The sequence below is a fragment of the Lissotriton helveticus genome, chromosome 7 (assembly GCF_964261635.1).
Source record: "Lissotriton helveticus chromosome 7, aLisHel1.1, whole genome shotgun sequence".
Classification (NCBI taxonomy): domain Eukaryota; kingdom Metazoa; phylum Chordata; class Amphibia; order Caudata; family Salamandridae; genus Lissotriton; species Lissotriton helveticus.
The window spans coordinates 765743863-765762895 of NC_136068.1; the positions used below are offsets into that span (position 1 = coordinate 765743863).

General features: G+C 42.8%; 1 protein-coding gene across 6 annotated transcripts in view; it reads left to right on the forward strand.

The window, feature by feature from the left end:
• Nucleotides 1–19033, forward strand: part of FNIP1 (folliculin interacting protein 1) — a 333439-nt gene that overhangs the window by 130783 nt on the left and 183623 nt on the right. For all 6 annotated transcript variants that reach the window (XM_078653129.1, XM_078653133.1, XM_078653134.1 and 3 more), the window contains exon 3: nt 17424–17561. In XM_078653129.1, the coding sequence (XP_078509255.1) occupies nt 17424–17561 (138 nt within the window). The remainder of the gene's footprint in view (nt 1–17423; nt 17562–19033) is intronic.

Genomic DNA, 19033 nt, shown 5'->3' on the forward strand with positions numbered 1-19033 from the left:
TTTCTCTATAAAATGGACTCCATGTACTTTAGGCACATACCAGATTGGTTACTGGGTCACCCTTGTGAGCCCCTGTATAGTGTACCATAGGTACCCAGGGCATAGGTGCACCCTAGGCCTACCATGGGCTGTAGCATGTATTGTTCCACCCCTGGTTTGCCTTCCAAACTGACACCACAGGTCTGTTCACTCAGCCTGGGTTAGGTGGTGTAAACACCCCTTACTTAGATATAGTATACCTATATCTAGACACATATAAGCCACTCCTATGGTAGTCCTCGAAAATCCTGGAGGCAGAGTGCTTGGTTTTATGTGAGAGGATGATCCGGCATGGGCTGAGCCCCTCTGCAGCTTTCGGAACCATCTGCATATAGCTGTTCTATGATATAGCCATTCCATATACTCTTAAGTGCATTATAATTCTCGCGGTTAATGCTAACTATGGTTTGGCTTTATCAAAACATGTCGTGTAAGGTGTCAAACACTTTGGAATACTACCCCCCCCCCCGCCAATTCTGGCGGAGGGGGTAGCATTGCACCCTTCTAGAGGGAAAAGACATGTATGTTACTACTTTACCCGGTTAAAGTTAAACAGAGCCTCAGCATCACAAAATGGATGCTTCTGCCACAGACACGAGTCTGACCTCCTGTTGCTGGGGGAAACTCCAGCAAGGGCGGCCTGGACAACAGGTTTCCTGTCCAGGGAGGTGCCAGCACCTCCCCAGACAGGGGTTTTGTGTATTGGGGCAGGGAGGGCTGCATTCAGTGAATGCTTCTAGACACTGCCTGGGGCACACCAGGTGCTCCATGCATAGCCCGGTTCAAACCAGTTGCTGGGGCACTACAGCCCCAGCTCTGGCGTGAAACTGGACAAAGGGGTAACCACCCCCTTCTCATGTCCACCCATAGGAGGGACCTAGTTAGGTAATCCAGCCCCCATCCTTAGTATAAGTATGGGAGCTGTGTCCCCAGGACTTTAGATTATCCTGGAACGAAACTTTGATATAGAACTCTTGGACCTTCGACATTCTATTCTGACTAGAAGACTGAAGACATCTCCCTTGTGGTCAAGGAGTGACCACCCTGTTCAAACAGGCACCAACAGCAACTTTGCCGGTCTGCAGTTTCAAAGCTCCCGCCGGAACCCGAAGACTCTGCGACTCAAGAACTGGACTTCCAGACTTCTCTGACCCCGACCCACATCCACAGCAAAGCTAAGACCCGCGGCGGACACGAGAGACGTGGGACCAGACATCTTGGACATCCTGCATTTTGCTACCTGCACTCCTTTCCTGAAGCCTCAGTAAGTTGTGCATTGGGGTACGAGAAGCCCCAGCCCCGAGCATTATTTGAATCGAAGCCCAGGCCCCCACACTCCGCGAGTGTCCCGTGGGCCCCGCCTTTACATTTGTGCTCAACGCGTCTTCCCGGCTCATTGCCCGTTGGCTAGTGAGCCCCCTGAAGACGCCATCTTGAATCTAACTTCCGATCCTGGTTGCTCCAGGCTTGCTCCTGCTTCCCTGATAAGGAGAAGCGCCACAGACCTTGCTGGTCTGCAACAGAGCCAATCTCGACATCCTGCGTGGGTTGCGGTTGCCAAGGCTTGTTGGGTCCAATGCAGATAGCGACGCTGCAGTCATCTAGATCCATTGTGGGACAGCTCGAATCCAGCTCCTGGTCATCGTGGATGCCTCCTGGACCTCGTGGCTGAAGAGACAAACTCACCTTCACCTTAAAGCACCCGACATCGCCTGGTTCCTTCCTGATCACTGGTTAGTGACCCAGACTGTGTCCCCTCTGCTTTCAGGTTCTTCACATCTCCGATCCACCCGGACACTTTTCCTCTGGGCGCCTGCAGCACTTATTTGCAGCTCTCCATAGAAAACAACGACGAAACCCGACATTCAAAAGACACCTATCCACCCGGCTTTCGTGGGTGAGGTAACACGAGTACTCTGGTAGTTTCGAGGGTATTGGCCCTCCTAGTGTCTAAGTCTAAAAGGGTTCCGTCCTAGTCCATCCAGAACTGTCCTTAACTTGTAACTTTGTAACTTTTACGAACTCCATAGAAAGTCAATGGGAACCCGCACCTGTGTTTAGACACTGCACGCGGCTCCCGTGGGTCTCCTACTTCTTAACCTTTGGTTGCTTAGTGTAGCCCCAGCAATTCTACAGGCCCTAGGCCTGCTTTCTAACTCTCACGTGGTACTTATACCACTTTCTTAGTATATGGTTAGTGAGGCCCCTAGGGCTTAACGTTTACTGTGCAACTTATTGTGTATTAACTGTGTGACTTGTATTGTATTTTTACCTCTGACCTCGTAAAGGGTGCAGAGGGGTTGTGTTTAGATTAAATACATATATATTTGATATATATACCTTGTGTGGTGTCCTTTCATTTGGTATTCAAGTGATTATATATGGTAAAACAACTTGCTTAACTCGCCTACTGAAGTCTTAGCCTGAAGACTGCTGGTTCATGCTACCACTAGGATAGCTTTCTATAAGGTTGACTTTACAACCACCATCAATAAGGGTCGATTAGACTGGTACAAGGTGCCCACTAGAACTAGTGGACATCATATGCCAGGGTAACTTCTCATACAGCTGAGCTGACGTTAGTATCAAGCCTCGTAGTGTGGTGGTCCAGGGGTCCTTATAATGCATGACTAATGCATTTTAGTGTGGTGATTCGAACACCAGCACTAAAATGGTTTAGTCTAACCACTGCGTGGTATTTGGCAGGGCTCCATATTGCACCCTCAAAAGCAGCAGAGGGTGGGAGGAATATTTTTCATTTTAAAGCGGGTGAGGGCAGGTAAAATTGTGTTCCACCAGAGCGCTGTCAGAGCAAGGACCAGCCCTGTTTTGCATACATGTCAACACACCAGATTCAGACAGGAGACTCCTAAGTTTTTCAGCCCCCAAACTGTTTTCATTTAACTGTTTCTCGCCTAAAATTGCTTCAGTAGAAGTCAGAGGGAAATCTAAATGCCCCCGTTTTTCTTTTTTTATAATAACCAAAATGTCGCATTCTTTCCAAATGCAGATGTGTGTTTTGCAGACCCTGGCCCGTTAATTTTCGCAGTCCTGTGCGTCAAAAAAAGCCTTTAAACCCTCGAAATCCTTGTGGTTTTAAATGAATAATCTGTGTACGTGCCTGGAGGCCGGGCCGATTCCTGGCACGCCTCGTGCCGCCGCGAATAGTGCCTGCTGCTGTCGCACTGTGATACTGCTTCTTGCACACCGTGTTGCCCAAGGGCGGTTTCCTCGCGGAAGGTGCCACAGCCCGTCGACATCGCTGTGGTTTTCTCACGTGACCCCGCACTTGGCCGGATACGTTGTTGTGATGAAGAGGAAACTCAGACGTTGCTCACGTGCTCCTGGGCAGTCATGAGACAACCATTCACGGGTTCCACCCCGTGTGTCCTCGCGGCGCGTCACGTGGTTGCTGCGAGGCTGCGACAATGCCATGATTATTGTGCACCGCCACTCGAGCTTTGCTTTTCGTTTCGTGCACAGCAAAGTGCTGCCTGCCCTCGAGGCCGCCTGTGGTAATGTGCCTCCAACACAGTCGTCGGCATGACTTATGTTCTATTGCATATGCAAACCGTTGTTCGCAAAGGAAAGATAATTTACAGGTGTGGAGACTACCCTCTCTCGCCGTGGCTGCAGTACTTGGAAGCCCTCCCACAATGTCGCTTTATTTTTTAAACATACGAGAGTAACTCTGATTTAACGCTCATTTCTTTGTTTATCGTGACTCTGCAGTGTTTTCGCCCTTTTGGCGTGGTGTCACAAAACTCAGTCCGCTCTTCATCTCGCGGTTTGTGACAGTGTTCGTACACTGCACCTGCTCTCTCTATCTCAGGTCTCAACTACCCTTACTGAAATGTGTGTTTTAAGGTCTTTAGTTTACATTATTGTACTAATTTGTCCTGAACGAGTCACAGCCCCCTTGCTTGCTTTGTTAAGCTTTGCACGCCGGAAAACGGAACTTTTGTTTTTCTTAAAGACAATGACCCCTTCACGTTCCTAGTTTATGGGGCTTTTTTTTTGCAGATAAAGAGATGCTCCGGAGGGCACCGCAGCGCAACGATCTGGAATCCCCTGGCTTTCCATTTGTATCTATCTACCATTAGTGCTTTAAAGGGGGGAAAAAATAGTCCAGGTACTCATTTATTTGTGGCGCGCCAGTGGGCGCGGCTAGGGGCGGGACTAAAGGCAAGACATGCTAAGCGTATTCATTTATATACTAGTTGCAGCACATACCAAAACTCGAGAAATTTGTTTCTATAAACAAAACCGGTTAATTCGTTATATAAACCAAAAGTCAAACACAGTGATATGTGAACATTTCCTTATTTTGTTATATTTCTATTGCTTTACTCTCACTTAAAAAAATGGCAAACACAAGCAGGCAAACAGACAAACATAAGCAGACACTCACTCAAAAGAATCAGGTGGGATTAAGGCCCTTTTAGCCTCCTAGCCTCCCACGGCTTTCTTAATTGCACTATCACTGGGCTGCCTCGATTCCTTGCAACACCGCATGACGGCGAACACCCAGATATCATGGAAATGAGCACCCGCTGAATAGTTCAGTGGAGGCTCAGCTCAGGGCTATAAAAGTGCTTTGGTTGTCAAAGAGACAGGCTACCAGCACTAGAGGCCAATGCGCCTACCCTTCATGAGTACTGGTACTCTCCACAGCAGTAGAGAAGTGCGGGTGCTCAGAGTGATAAAAATAAGAAATGCCGGTACTCCGTACCTGTGAGTACCGGCCCATTTAAAGCACTGTCTACCATGCCATATTGTGCTGGACTCGCAGGTTTTAAAATGCTTTTTGAAGACCCGCCACTGAGGAGAAAGGGAGGCTTAGAGCCTGGTTTAGATTGATTTTGGCGGACGGGGTGCTGCGTCTTAACTGTGACATGCTGTAGGCCAAAATATAAATCTCATAGGATATTTTAGGATTCAAATTTAGGCGGACGGGATATCCTGTCACAGTTATGACGAATTAACCTGTCCACCCATATCACCCCTTTGTTGTTTAAAAAGAACTTGATTTTAGATATTTTAGAGCTGCGACTGTTTTGAAAATCATGTGAATAGTTGATAATTGTTGAAGGCATCAGTGGGTTTTTAAAACTCGTATGGCACTTTCCCTTAAAGCAGTGCTTTAAATGGGCCGGTACTGAGTACTGGCACCTTTTTTTAATTTTGAGAAGGAGAGTACCTGCACTTCCCAAGAGAAACGTAATACTTTTAATTGGCGAGTACAGTATTTCTAAGAAACAAGCATGTACTCTGGTTCACAGCACCTGCACTTCTATTTTCTCATTTCAAGCACTGTTTTAAAGTAAGGTAATTTGACTTCACATATAGGATTCAAATGCCTTCCTGTCCTTGCTGAAAGTTTACAGGCTTCCATCTACTCAAACTCTGTTTCGCATGGGTTCCATTCAGCTTGTGTCTGTGCCTCAGCAGAATATAGTGAGGATAAACTACAATTATCTTAGAATGTACATGCTTCTACTTATCTGTGCAGTTTGAACCGCTTGACTATCTTTCTGTTCTAGGCTGCTGATGATTTTAAGAGATCGTGACATACAAGCTGTGTCACCATTACTCTAATTTTGTGAAATTCGTTGACTATGGCAAGTGACCTTCCTCTAGTTTAGGCGGCACTATGGTAAAGTAAAAGATCAGCACGCAAGGGTAGCAGAGTAAAGTAGACTTTGTCAATTGAAGGTAAATAAACGGGTAAAGGTTGACTCTTGCTCGTGCTGGTGGGAGAGGCCGTGGCAACTACAAATGCAACATTTTATCAGTTGCTTATGAGATAGATGTAAGACATCAGAATTCCCTTGGAAGGGAACGGTTATGCAGTGGTTGTGGAGGGGAACTTCATTCACGTTGATTTAAAGAAAGTCTCCATTAGTGGTACTGAGACTGTCGAACATGGGTCTGCCTTGTCAACTGATATGACTGCATTTACTGGTCCAGTCTCGAGCTTGCTATTGTCAACCAAATAATTGAGCCGAAGCATAGCATGCAAAGGCGTGCTCCAGGCGATGCAACCTTAAGACTGGTGTTCTATCCGAGATTTTTAAGGTTCTAGTTACAAGCTATATCGGGAGCAGTAGATTAAAGATTCCTTGCTGCCAGATGGGTTCCCATATTATTTCTGGGTGCAGAGGGCACACAGAGTGCTGTTGTGCAGCCGTACCCTAGCATTTGTTGCAACTAGTTCTCTACAGAAATCGTATTTAGCACACTGCCAGATGAAGGGGCTCAATCGTCCTGAATTCTTCTGAAGTCTTAATGTTTCCTGGATTTATAGCAAGTCTTCCAAAAATGCATATATTTTATTAAGCAGTGAAAATACAACTGTGTGCAGTGCACACCAGACTAAAGATAATCATTCATATTAAGACATGATTCCTGTCTGATCAATGGCTTTTGGAATCTATACCTACCTACCCCTGGAGCCCTGTCCAGGTTGGGCATCCAGATTGGCCTTGATGGATATTTTTAACTCCATTTGTACAGGGTACGTGCCATATTCTAGCACCATTGTTGCGGTGGGGGGTGGGGAAAGGTTGTCTGGGATAAATCCTCCATATAGGCAGTGAATGTTGTCTCGCCCACCACCCATCTCTCTACTGCAAAAGCTTGTGTGAGCATAAGCCATTTATTCACTAGCATCAAATGTGGGGTATGTTATGACGTTATGTTAGCTGCACATAGACTACCACCAAAGTGGGATTTGAAGCATTTAGCCATTGCCATTGTAGAGGTGCCCCTGTTCCAGGGGGATCACCTCAAACGAGATTTGAGGCCTAAAAAAGAGGAAGATGGAATATAATGTGGAGCATTGTGAAAGAGATTAAGGGCTTTTGGAGGGAGACCATTTTGATGATAGCAGTCTGAATCATTCAGTGCCAATGGGAATGGTTACCAGAATGCAAGGTCAGTTTACAGCCAAATGAACTGTGGAGCCAAGTTCTTTTGCTAGATTAGAGTAAATGCCATTGTATATTTAGACCACATAGACTCCTAGTTATGTGAAGCTCTCGGTTCCAATACTAGTATTTGTAGCTCATGCCATGTCTGAGGTCTAACCTCTGATTGGGAATAGGTGGACTGGACCATCAGATAGCTCCTCAAATGTATCCAGTGTTCTCAAGGCCTGGGGGCCTGATCCGTGGGTTTAACAGAGAAAAGTTAGCAGATCATCTGCATGCCATGAGACTCTCTCTTCGTTCTCCGGTGAACAGTCAAATACCTGTATTTGGTCATTTAGCCAGCTGCTTAGTGGCGAGGAAAGATAAAAGTTGTGCAGTGGATCCTCTTGTCTAATGTTTTTCATTATAGGGAACGCTTCTAATGTCACCCTGTTAACCCGTATGCTGGCCTGTAGAGCTATAGGAGGAACGTATAATTTAGGAATGCATAATTTAGGAATGCAGGATCAAAATAAATTTTTCTCAACACTTCGAATAAGTAGTGCCATCTATCAGAGTTGATTGTCTACTCAAAGTGACTTTGAGAAGAGCCGAGGAGGCCATGCCAATGCATGTGTGCTATGTAAGCACTAGATATTGTCTGGTGGACCATCCTGGCATAAATCTATTCTGTTGCATGCGGACATCGGAGTCGGTAACGGTTAGTTGATTTATGAAGACCTTAGTTAAAAGCTAGGCTTTGAGGTTTATAAGATATATCAGTTTGTACAAGCTGCATAGCCCCGGTGCACTGCCATCTGTTCAATCGCTCTTAATTTCAAGTCCCCTCGCGTCCCTTGGTTGTTTGCCAGCAATTATCAATGTCTCAAGCATAGCATAGGTGTGAGAGGTGGAAGAGGGGCCAATTGTCAACGGGATGTGCTTGAGAAACTCAATTGGGAATCCATTCTGACCTGAACTCTTGATGGTCTGAAGTTGGGTCAGTGCTACTGAACATTCTTAATCTCGGATCTCTCCTTCTAGAGACTCTCCATCTATCTTTGAGAGGTGTTGCATTTCATGTGTCAATATTGGCAATTTTTTTGTTTTATTATAGAAGTATGGGTTTTAAATTTGTTTTAGCATGATAGGATCAATATTTGATGTACACAATGTGGAAGAGTTGTACACTTGCTTGTACGAATAAGTTGTGTCCTCAGAAACATGTTTTTAACTTTGTATAATCAGATTATATTAATTGCAATAATACAGGCATAATAAAAGTGTAAATATTAGCATGCTTATGTTTTTGATTTAATACAATTCAGTGATGGACTGCCCATAGAACTCCAGTGAGCCTATAGAGAAGCAATACAGGTCGGGTGGGAGTATGTTTACTTTCTTTTTGTCTTTCCCCTCTAGCTCCCGGACCTACAAAATATGTTTTTAAGGGGAACCTTTCCACATATATTGATCACAATCGTCTAGGCCATTTGGTACAGAAGGTTTGGTCTTTGTATGTATAGGGCCTTGTATGTTGCAAAGATCTGGGCAATGGCATGTTGTTCTATCACTTTATATTTAATTAAATCAAGTGCATCTTTAATGTGTCTATTAGGTTTCACCTGTTTGCACAACCAGTGCAGTAATTTACTCGCCTTGTTAAACCACTAGTACACCTAACTTACGGAGGCGACCCAAGTCATCTTTAGCCCCCAAAAAAGAGATCCTACTTCAATATTATTTTATTATAGTCAATCTATCTGAGTATCTCAGGCGTTGGAAAGGAAAGATATTTAGATTCTAAATGTAGGAGTAGCACCTTTAGAAGTGATAGCTCTAACTGGTGATGCCTTTTGGGTCTCCTGATGTAGCTTGTGATGTGTCTTCGCCTGGAGACCTTAAAGGCCTCCGACAATATAACGGGTAAAGTAACTGATCCTTGGATCCATGTGTAGCAGAACTCTGCGTCTTTCCACACATTTTAAAACCATTGTCAGTTAACCACATGCATCGAATAACTTCCTGCCATGTCTGAACCCCCTCACCCATTTTCGGGTTCTACTTGGGAGTAATCTGAGGGGCCGCACGCCAGTGTGCGGGCCTGGCATAAGTTAACACTGCAGCTCTGGCATCAAAAAATAACCAACCTTCGAAAAAGATCCAGGAGTGCTCTAGTAGTAAATAAAATCGTGCTTGTCTGGGTGAAGAATTCGTCATATGTCTGAGATGCACACAGACTCACCAGAATTTGCCAGGCAAGTGGAAGCACGTGGAGGGAGTAGATAGGTTTTAGATCTGTTAATTTTCTCATTCAGTACCCCATTAAAGTCTCCCCGGTGCCAAAGCGCCACTGGGAATTTTTGAAGTTAGGTAGCCACCGGCTTCTAAGAAGGCAGCAGTAAGCAGAGGTGAGGCACACAGATTCAATAGGGACACCTGTTTCCTGTGTGGATGTCCCTGAATCGCAATGTAGCGACTTAGCGCATCTTTCCATGCTTTTAATAACTGGAAAGGTAAGTGTGTAGTCAGATCAAGATCGCCACCCCCTGGAACCCCAAACCCTCATGAAGTACAGTAGTGGAGCCATAATGGCCCAAGACATTATTTTGCGTCCCCATCCAGTCTGTCTCGTGTAAAAAGAGACTATTTGAATCCTATGTCTTGACAACTTTCAGAGAGAACCGTCACTAGTTTAATCTTTACAAGCCATTGACGTTCAAGTAGAGACAGCAGAGCAAACGGAGCGAGGCAACGTCGGTGTTATAGGACATTCCTATGGCGAAGTGCGACTCAATATTCAAACAATGTGTGTGTCAAGAGCCAAAGTGATGGCAGCTTGTTAATACTGAAACAATTACGATAAAACATGTAACTTTCTCAGCCTTTCCCCACTCCAAAACATTACATATCCGTCAATTAGATGTGTTCACGTCCTGCACCACTTGCAGGGCACATGAGCTGTCGAGATATCTACAGAATACGCCTTGTACATTTCAGGAAGGGCTTAAAGACCTGTCTTTTCAAGAAGTAGAACTCTCTCAGCTGTTGGCATTGCTTTGTTAGCGCCAGGAGACTGTTTGGGGTGTTTCTTGTGCTTTAGAAATGTAATAGCATAACATAACCATCATATACACCAATGCCTAAACATATTTCTGTTGTCAAACCATAGCACTGTGGCTAACAAAAAGTGGGCAATTAAACCAGAAAGACACAAAGAGAAACCGAGAGAAGGAAGAAAAAAAAGAATGAATGCGGGGGATAGATTGCAACTCACTACAATGCCTATTCTCGTAAATAACTATAACTAATGAGTATCACATGGCAAGTTATGTGGGTACCAGAGTCTGAACCAAGTGGCATACATCCCTAGTTCTGTCTGTGTTCGGTAAGACATTTTTCATAGCCTCCTTGACTCACATTTTTCCTGATCAGATCAGTCTAAAGTGGAGTCAGATTACGGATCTTGACATGGACTCTTCTCATGACTGCTAACTCCAGACCTTACCCTCCTCTGTTATCTACCAATTAATAGCTTCTCTCTAGGCGCAGCCTTCAATGAAATGGCCCAGTTCATTGGACCATGCTCGAGCAGATGTTTTTTTTTCCCTAGAATTTTTCATTTAACCAGCCAGTCCCAGGGCGCATCAGGAGTTCCAAAGAAGTATGCCTTGGAGTTCAGGAGTAGCTTGAGCTCTGCCGTGTAAAGGGGTCGTATTCAAGGTTCATCACCCTCAACTTTTGTTTAGCTCCATCATTGGTATTTCTTTGTTGCTGTACAAGCCTGTATGATCTAGTAAGATAAAAATTCTTTTAGGGCTGCTAGATTACCTCTTTTTTCAGACCTACGTGAAGGGTTGAATCCTAATCCTTATAATTAAATTCAACATTCTAGCTTTGAGGGATCAATGAAGGGCCCAGAGAGGGCCTCTGTACTAAAGCTCTGTGAGCTCTTTCAATTACGAACAGTAGAGCTCGGTACTAGGTAGCCAAGAGTGTTTCCAGGTGTCCAGAAATTGTTCTGGCCGAGACCACTCCACTCTGGCAAAATCCCACCATGTGAATGTTGTTTTGGTAGTCGCCTCCCTCTGTAATCTTCACACATTCTGATAGGGCCATGGGAGAGGCAGAAAGATTGTGAAATTGACCTGTTAAAGCTATGAACCACACCCTCCAGTTCAGATATTAGGCCTTCTGATTCAATGACTATGTAGACTCTGTTTGCAAGACTACATCGAATTCCACTTCTCTGATCTTAGCCTCCAGGATTTGTCAGTTATTGTTGATGGCTTGAGAAAATCATTTCTGTGTCAAACGAGTGTGTGGGTCCGGCACTATTAGATGCAGAATCAACTTTGCAGTTTCCATCAATAGTATGCCCCCTACTGGAGTAATCTGCTTGGCAGATATGTCGCTTTAGCTTGGTGAGGCAGTTTGTTGGAGTTTTTTTTGGTCATCACACCAACATCGGTTTACAAGTAATATATATGTGGAGTGAATAGAGAACAAGCTGCTGCTGCTAATCCTCCATGGTATCGAAGATGGAGGGGGGAAAACGCAAGTTGGTTTATTCCCTTGGACTGAGACACTTCGACCTCAGTCAATTTCTAAAGGCTTTTTTTTTGGCCGTCACCAGGGGTTTGGGAATCAATAAGTGTTCAGTCAGTAAATTCCCTTCTTTTGGAGTAACCACTCCCATTGCCTCTGAGCAAACAAAGACCAAGGCCACAACTCTGGCAGGTTGTTGTGTGATATTGCTTACTTGTCACAAAGGCGTAGGCACACATCTGTGCCTGCGCAGCACAACCCATCTGGAAGCCACTCTCTCAAGTCTGTTTTCATGACAAAGACGAATTTTGCGTAAAAATAGCTAAAAAAAAACTACAAGCGCCATGAACAATTGCTCACATTCTGGTTCTTCACTCTGTACCTGCAATCTATAATTTTGCTTCAAACAGCGGCATAATTAAACAATTAGTCTTAATGGCATGATTTTAGGAATTTCATGATACAAGCGCAATGCAAAATACTGTCAATTTCGCTGGCATAATTCCCATAATTTCAATTTTACCTGGGCCTGCTTTTTATTTTATTACTTGATGTTGGTGTGGACATTTAATCTCAAATTACTTCCGGCTCCATACTGCGAATCAGTACAAGTGTTTCAGCTGATGTTTAGCCAGTGCTGTGACACCATGCAAATTGAGAAATGCTGATTAATAGCACACAAAACTGAGGACTAATTCCTCGCTGCAGGACTGTCAGTACATTGGGCAAAATCGGTACTATTTCCAGGGCTGAACTGTGAGTTATTTGAAATGTATTTCTGCAGCACACAATTGCAAATCTTCCTGCTGTTAAGTTTAAAGCGCGAGATAGAAGAATCTGAGTGGATAAGAGTGAAAATATGAGATGAATTAATAACAACAAGAAAATGACAGCAGCAATAGTCAGCGGGCCAGAGTAGCAACAGAAGGAAAAATAATAGTTTTTAAAAGCTAGGTTTTTTTTAGAACTTTTTCTTTCTTATGGCTTTATTTGTAGCTTTTTCATACGTTACACTGAACACTATCACTTATGTAAAGAGCTCTGCCTTGATTCAGCTCATTAGTTGCAAGATATAAAGTTCCAGAGTTTAGCAGTGGCTAATTAAGAAAGTCGAAACGCCATAGATAACGGTTCTTGTTTTAGTAATCCCAAATAGAGCTTGATTTGCAGACCAGACCGTACATACAACCTGGCTTGAGAATTAGATTTATTGCAGAACTAAGCTTTTTTTTTTTTTATGAGGATTTTAAATATCTAGGCACATGGGCACGCTGAGAAACAGAAACAGAGACGGTGATGGCACGCAACATTGAAAGTGTGATGGACAGTTAAAAACAGTTAATACAATTTTTGGTATAATTTTCCCTATTTGTTAGCAGAAAAAGTGACATGGTGTATGGTTATGGTTAATGCCCATTGTCATTCCCAAGAGGTGTTTTGGTAAGTTTGAAAACGTGATGATCTCTCTTTATTGCAGTGGACGTGCCATCTGGGTTACACTCCTCCCACATAAGGATTATCAACTTAAATAGTTGTGCGCTGGTTTTTTGGAAGATCCGTGTGACTCAATTGCTACCTTTATTAGTTTTGCAGTGCTCTCTAATGTGCTACTTAACAGTACCCTTTGAGTTGTACAGACTTTGAGAGAAGGTAAACCAAAAACTTTGCACAGTTGGTCATATTCGTCCCAGAAATGAATGTAGGGTTATTTATTTGTTTTCACTATGATGTAGCTTGTTGATCGAGAATGAACTGAGTAAATTGGGCAACGTATATGTTCAAGGTTGCGCACTCTTTACGATGAGTGCAGTGTTTAATCTCTAAATTCTTAGTTAATTGGGTCGCTAATAAAGCCCTATCCTCTATTATTTTGCAAAAACTGCTGTGATATCGGATCAGGGAACATTTAAACTCTATGCCACAATCTCTCCCTTGAACAAATTTAGTGATCTAGACCGCAGAGAGCACAAAGGATTGCTCTGGCAGGACATGAAAGAATACATTTTGGCAAAACATTTGTGAGACTAGTTTCATAGAGTAAATTAGCGTTTTTTAATTCTACTATTATCTTTTACACGTTCACAAACCACATTATTGTGCGTAGTGGAGGCTTGTCTTACATGGGTGCAATTGTATTTCTTTGCAGTCAGTAGCATCTGTGGGTTGGACGTGCTCCTGGTTCATCTAATAGAATATTTTATTGCTAAAGCCTTCAACAAAAGGAGCATTGAGTGAAATAGTCTTTTTTGTTAAAACTTTATTATTGATACAATCTCCTGCAGTAGCTAGAAAACGAAACATGAAGGAACAAAGCCTCATTGCTATAATCTCTCTGAACTTTTGTATAAGGGTAGCTCTATTGATGTCTGTATTTAAAACAAGCATTTGCAATGCAATAGGTCTCGCATTATAAAAGTTTGAGCTATTGGTCTTGTAAATGACAATTTTTTAATTTATGTGTTGATTTTGAAAATAGCTAAATTAATAGCTTTGTCATTTTCAATGCCAATAGTTATAACTTTCGCACATGTGACGACTATAGCATTTGTAATGCAACATGTTTTGTATTTACGTGACTTAGATGTATTGATATTACAAATAGCAACAGCTTTTAATTTTTTTAAATAATTAATACTTAAATAAAAGTGATTGTAATTTATATTGGCAATAGCTTCAACTTTTGTAAATAACGTTTGTGAAGATTATGTTCAGTGTATTTTATTGTGATGAAAATCCAAGAACAGAAGTGAAATAACATCTTTTTGTGACATTTGTAATAAAGCTTGAAACATTGAGAGAACATAATTGAACCAGTTGTTGTTGAATGGTTGCACAGATTGATGCTGTGATGTCGCGGAGTGATGCTGTGGTGGTGCTGAGTGATGCTGGGATTGCGCTGAGTGGTGCTGTGGTGGTGCTGAGTGATGCTGTGGTGGTGCTGAGTGATGCTGTGGTGGTGCTGAGTGATGCTGTGGTGGTGCTGAGTGATGCTGTGGTGGTGCTGAGTGATGCTGTGGTGGTGCTGAGTGATGCTGTGGTGCTGCTGAGTGATGCTGTGGTGGTGGTGCTGCTGAGTTCTCTCTGCAACTGCACTCTGCAACTGCACTCTGCAACTGCACTCTGCAACTGCACTCTGCAACTGCACTCTGCAACTGCACTCTGCAACTGCACTCTGCAACTGCACTCTGCAACTGCACTCTGCAACTGCACTCTGCAACTGCACTCTGAATCTGCACTCTGAATCTGCACTCTGAATCTGCACTCTGAACTCTACATATGGTATGTTATGCTTACTTACGTTCCATATATTATCCATGTATATGCCACATTTAGTTAAGAATATATGTTCTGTTTAGTTACATTACTTTGTTTGTATACTTTTATGCTGCTCTAAAGTTATTTCAATGGGTGAAATGCGGAGCCTGGGTAGCAGGAAGGATAAGATAAGAGAGTGCATCGAGTGCGGACTTGTGAGCAAGCGCCTTAAGCCATCAGGATGCTACTTCAAGGCACGTAGACAGGGTCGTAATACCCAATGATACTCCTAAAGGTAGCTACAAAAAATGGCGTTAGGTTGTGCACACACCCTGCAAAGATGCGTGTAGCGCCTGAAGTCACAAGTTGAACCTGGTGTTGTTCGCTACAATAGACGATAGTTATCAGTGAGGTTTGTTCCACCATGAATCGAAAGTTGGCTGCCGAGAGTAACAAGGCAGTGCTGGGAGGGGGGCTGCGCACCAACTGAAGTGCTCTGGTTGCACGGCCTGCGGCCGTGTGAAGTGATAAGCCTTGAACGGCCTGCGGCCGTGTGAAGTGATAAGCCTTTGAAGTATGGGAGTGTGGGAGGAGTGCTGCTACGGCCTGGGGGAAGCTGGCTGGGGAGGGGGAGGAGAAATGAATGTAAGGCTGTGGGGAACAGAGTTTATAGCCCAAAAGCGCGTGCCTGTGGCCACGTGAACTTCAAGAAAACTGCAAGGAACGAAGCCCTTGGTTTGACGAGGATTTCGAGCACTTGAATTCTCGCTCCTCAATGCGCTTGCGCGCATTGTAGGTCACGAGACCTAAAAAAAATAACTGCCTCCAGAAAGAGACTTTGGTGTGTGTTGCAAATATATCAAGTCTTGACTACTGCATTAGTCTTTATCGCCTACCCGCATGCTGTTAATCTGCTCAATGCTGACTTTGCAAAATGTATCAGCCAAACTGCCCCATGCTCTTTCCTATAGAGATCATATCATTATGGGCTTAATGGCTCTGGTTCACCTGAGCCTTCTTCTAACAGCACCTTGCTTTAGCCCTCAGGTGCCAGCTTAGGTTTGGCCCAATACCCTTTAGTATCTTACGGGGATAACTCCTTAACAGTGGGGTGAACCTAAACATCGAATAATCTGCATTGATTAGGGTCCATGTTTTTTTTTAGGAAACTCCAGAAAGCTTGTTTGCCTGCATTGGTCTATCGTGACATTCAAATTCGTCTTCCATTCACTACAGCACACAGCATTTAACAATTGTTCAAGTCACTGTAGCAATTGCAACTTCACTGTGAGTGATGGCATTCTGCCCTTTCACAAGGAGCACATATACACACTAAGTACCGAACTTAAAGGCTAGGGACTGCAATGGAAATGTGTGCTTTTTGAAGTTAATTATTTTTTACTTTTAGACAATTTTTTTGAAGATTGACAGGAGACCAGCACCAGCCCCCAAAAAAAAGTTTTACAAAAAATATGGCTAAACAAACTGACAAATCCAAAAGGCTGGCAGCAAAGCCTAGAACTATTGGCTTTGCCAATGGTTGTTTTAGTTTGTGAACAGACCATGGCTAAAGGAACCATTACCACCTGGTTTCAGGTGCATATATCATGCATTAAAAGAGAAAGTAAAACATCCAGTGAAAGTTTTTTTTGTTACCTCTTTCCTGTAGCCACTCCCAAATATGGAGAAAGGCATTGATTAATAGAGACATAGTGAGTTGTATTCAGTCACCGGAAATTCTGCCTTTTATGCAAGCCATCCCTAAATTCGTGTAGGAGGCACTTTATTTGCAATATTCAATTTGAAGACTAGTTGTATTCTACTGATAAACTCAACAAAAACATTTGTAAGGTCCAGAAAAGTTTACATCTCTTAAATCCCCATCCTTTTTTGGTAAATTTATGTTGTAATATGAAGCAGTGTGTCTCAGGAATATGGAATTGTCTGAAAGGACAAATGTAAAACTCCCAAATGGGGAAATAGACTATAAACAGTGAAACCTGTTTTATGTATTTACACTGAGAATTCTGGTGAATGCAGTATTGCATTTTAAGAGTCATGACGATATCATCCAGAATTTGGGGTTGTGAGGCAGAAAACTCGAGTAATGTTGATTTTTGTGAAGTTACTGCGGTTTTGAATTTACTTCCACCAGCATCTGTAGTGGCGAGGGTACAAGTATACCCATGGCTCTTTCCCCAACTAACGATCCCAGAAGAGTGTATTTTGCTAGTCTTGTATATATGCGTAATAACGAGTATTTTACCATTAAATGTGAAGCTATGATACCCACTTTGGCACTTTAATGTGAATGTTTATATGGCTTATTTTACTATCCGTTTTCTTAATACACCACAATAATTTTAGTCTAGAGAGTGGGTTTTAGTGAATCTTTAAGTATACAGATCTAGATTGGTAGAGAGATTATAATCCAAGATTGGTAATACATTTAGCTACATATGAGTATTACCACACTGCACCCTTGCTGCATATATCAGTATTACATTGGTAGCATTCAATGTGAAGGAAATTGAAGTTGATGCCCCAGAACTTAATTTTAGTCTGAAAATGTCTAGTATTTGCAGTGATTAGTACAGCTTTTTTCACATTCTCAAACTATTCATTTCACAACGTTTGTTCAAAACACAATTTGGAACCATTCTTTTTCAGAAACTATGCAGTGAAGCTCAAGTGAGGGTATTTGGAAAATGCTGCCAACTGAATCCTGGAGGGGACAGTTCGACATCCTTGGATAGTTCAATAAATTCTTCCACATCTGATACAAATGAACCCTGCTTGAAATATCAGGTGAGCATTGTCGCCCTCTTTTATGTGACTTAGCATGCATGCATATATAGTTCAATTCAAGATGCTTAGCTGGCACCAGATATCCTTTCAAACACATTGACAAGTCATTGACTAGGTTTGCTCTCTTCCAACAGTAGTATGTGACAGCATGTTGGTGGTTCCAGCTCTCATTACTTTATATCCACAGAGGCACATGTTCAAGAGCCATTAGTTTTCCAGAGGTGTCACAGCTCAGCACTACTGACCAAGCCCCCCTTGTATCATGTACTAAACTCTCCCCATGTAAATGAATATCAACTTAAACAAGTAGTGATATTTTCTCTCCTCATCACCAGATTGCAATGACACTGAGTGCGTTGACATTTGTCAGTATATAGATTGTTTTTGAAGTAAGTGCTCATACACATGGGTCTGTCACTCTGACTCTCAGTACATCTCTTCTTTATTTTTAAAAAGCATTCATTTCTGGGTAAGGATAGTTAACACTAATAGGTTTATGTGACTGACCATTGATGGAACGCACTTTCTTGCATTCGGCATGAAGCGGATCGACCAGTAGTTAATGTACTGTCATCTTGTACAACCAGCCCAACCAGTCGGTTGGGCAGCGCAAGTGAGTGCCTCACAAATAAAAGCTACTTTTCCAGATGGTGGGCTCTTGACAGACCTGGTGTATTTCAGTCATAAGCATACTTGCCTTTTGGACAAAGTGCTGTATGTATGCCTCATTAAGGAATGGAGATGCTCCTTATAGACCTTTTCTACTTGATTGCTCAGATCAACCTTTAGTTATCATAACCTAGATCTAACTCCTGGTTTGAATTCAGATTGGACATATATTGTTCCAGATTTCTCCAAAGTTGGTCCTGGAAGGCAGGATCCATGCCAGATTTGTTTTAGCATATCCCCATTTAGATAAATGTACTTATCTTAAAAATCTGGCATGGATCCGGCCCTCCAGAACCGACTTTGGAGAACCCTGCAATAGGTCTTCGTAGCAAATTGATAAGTTTACTTTTATCATCAGTGTCTGCAGGATCCAGAATGACATAAGGGCTGTACAAGGTTAGAACATCGAACCCCTATCAAGGGACACATCTGTCATTTAATATGGCAAATATCGGTTACTTAGCCCCGATATGATATGGGGAGGAAAGAAAGCTACCACACTGAAAATAAAAGTAAGTGATTTGCTACATGTAAAGAGATTTAAGTGGGTATTTATAAAGTAAAGGATAGTTACCTAAAAGTCTCCCTTATGACTTATAAACCACAACACAAAAACGTTCAAGATGGAATTTCTTTTGGTGTTAATGGTGAAACATGAAATAATAGAAACCCAAATACACTTAGCAGAGTGCGAAAATCCCAGGTGATAATGGGTAGCAAGACTTCGCATGAGATTTCTATTAGCTCAAAGGAATCTACCCAAACCTGAAGATCATTCTCAGATTTGCAAAAACCGAAAATAG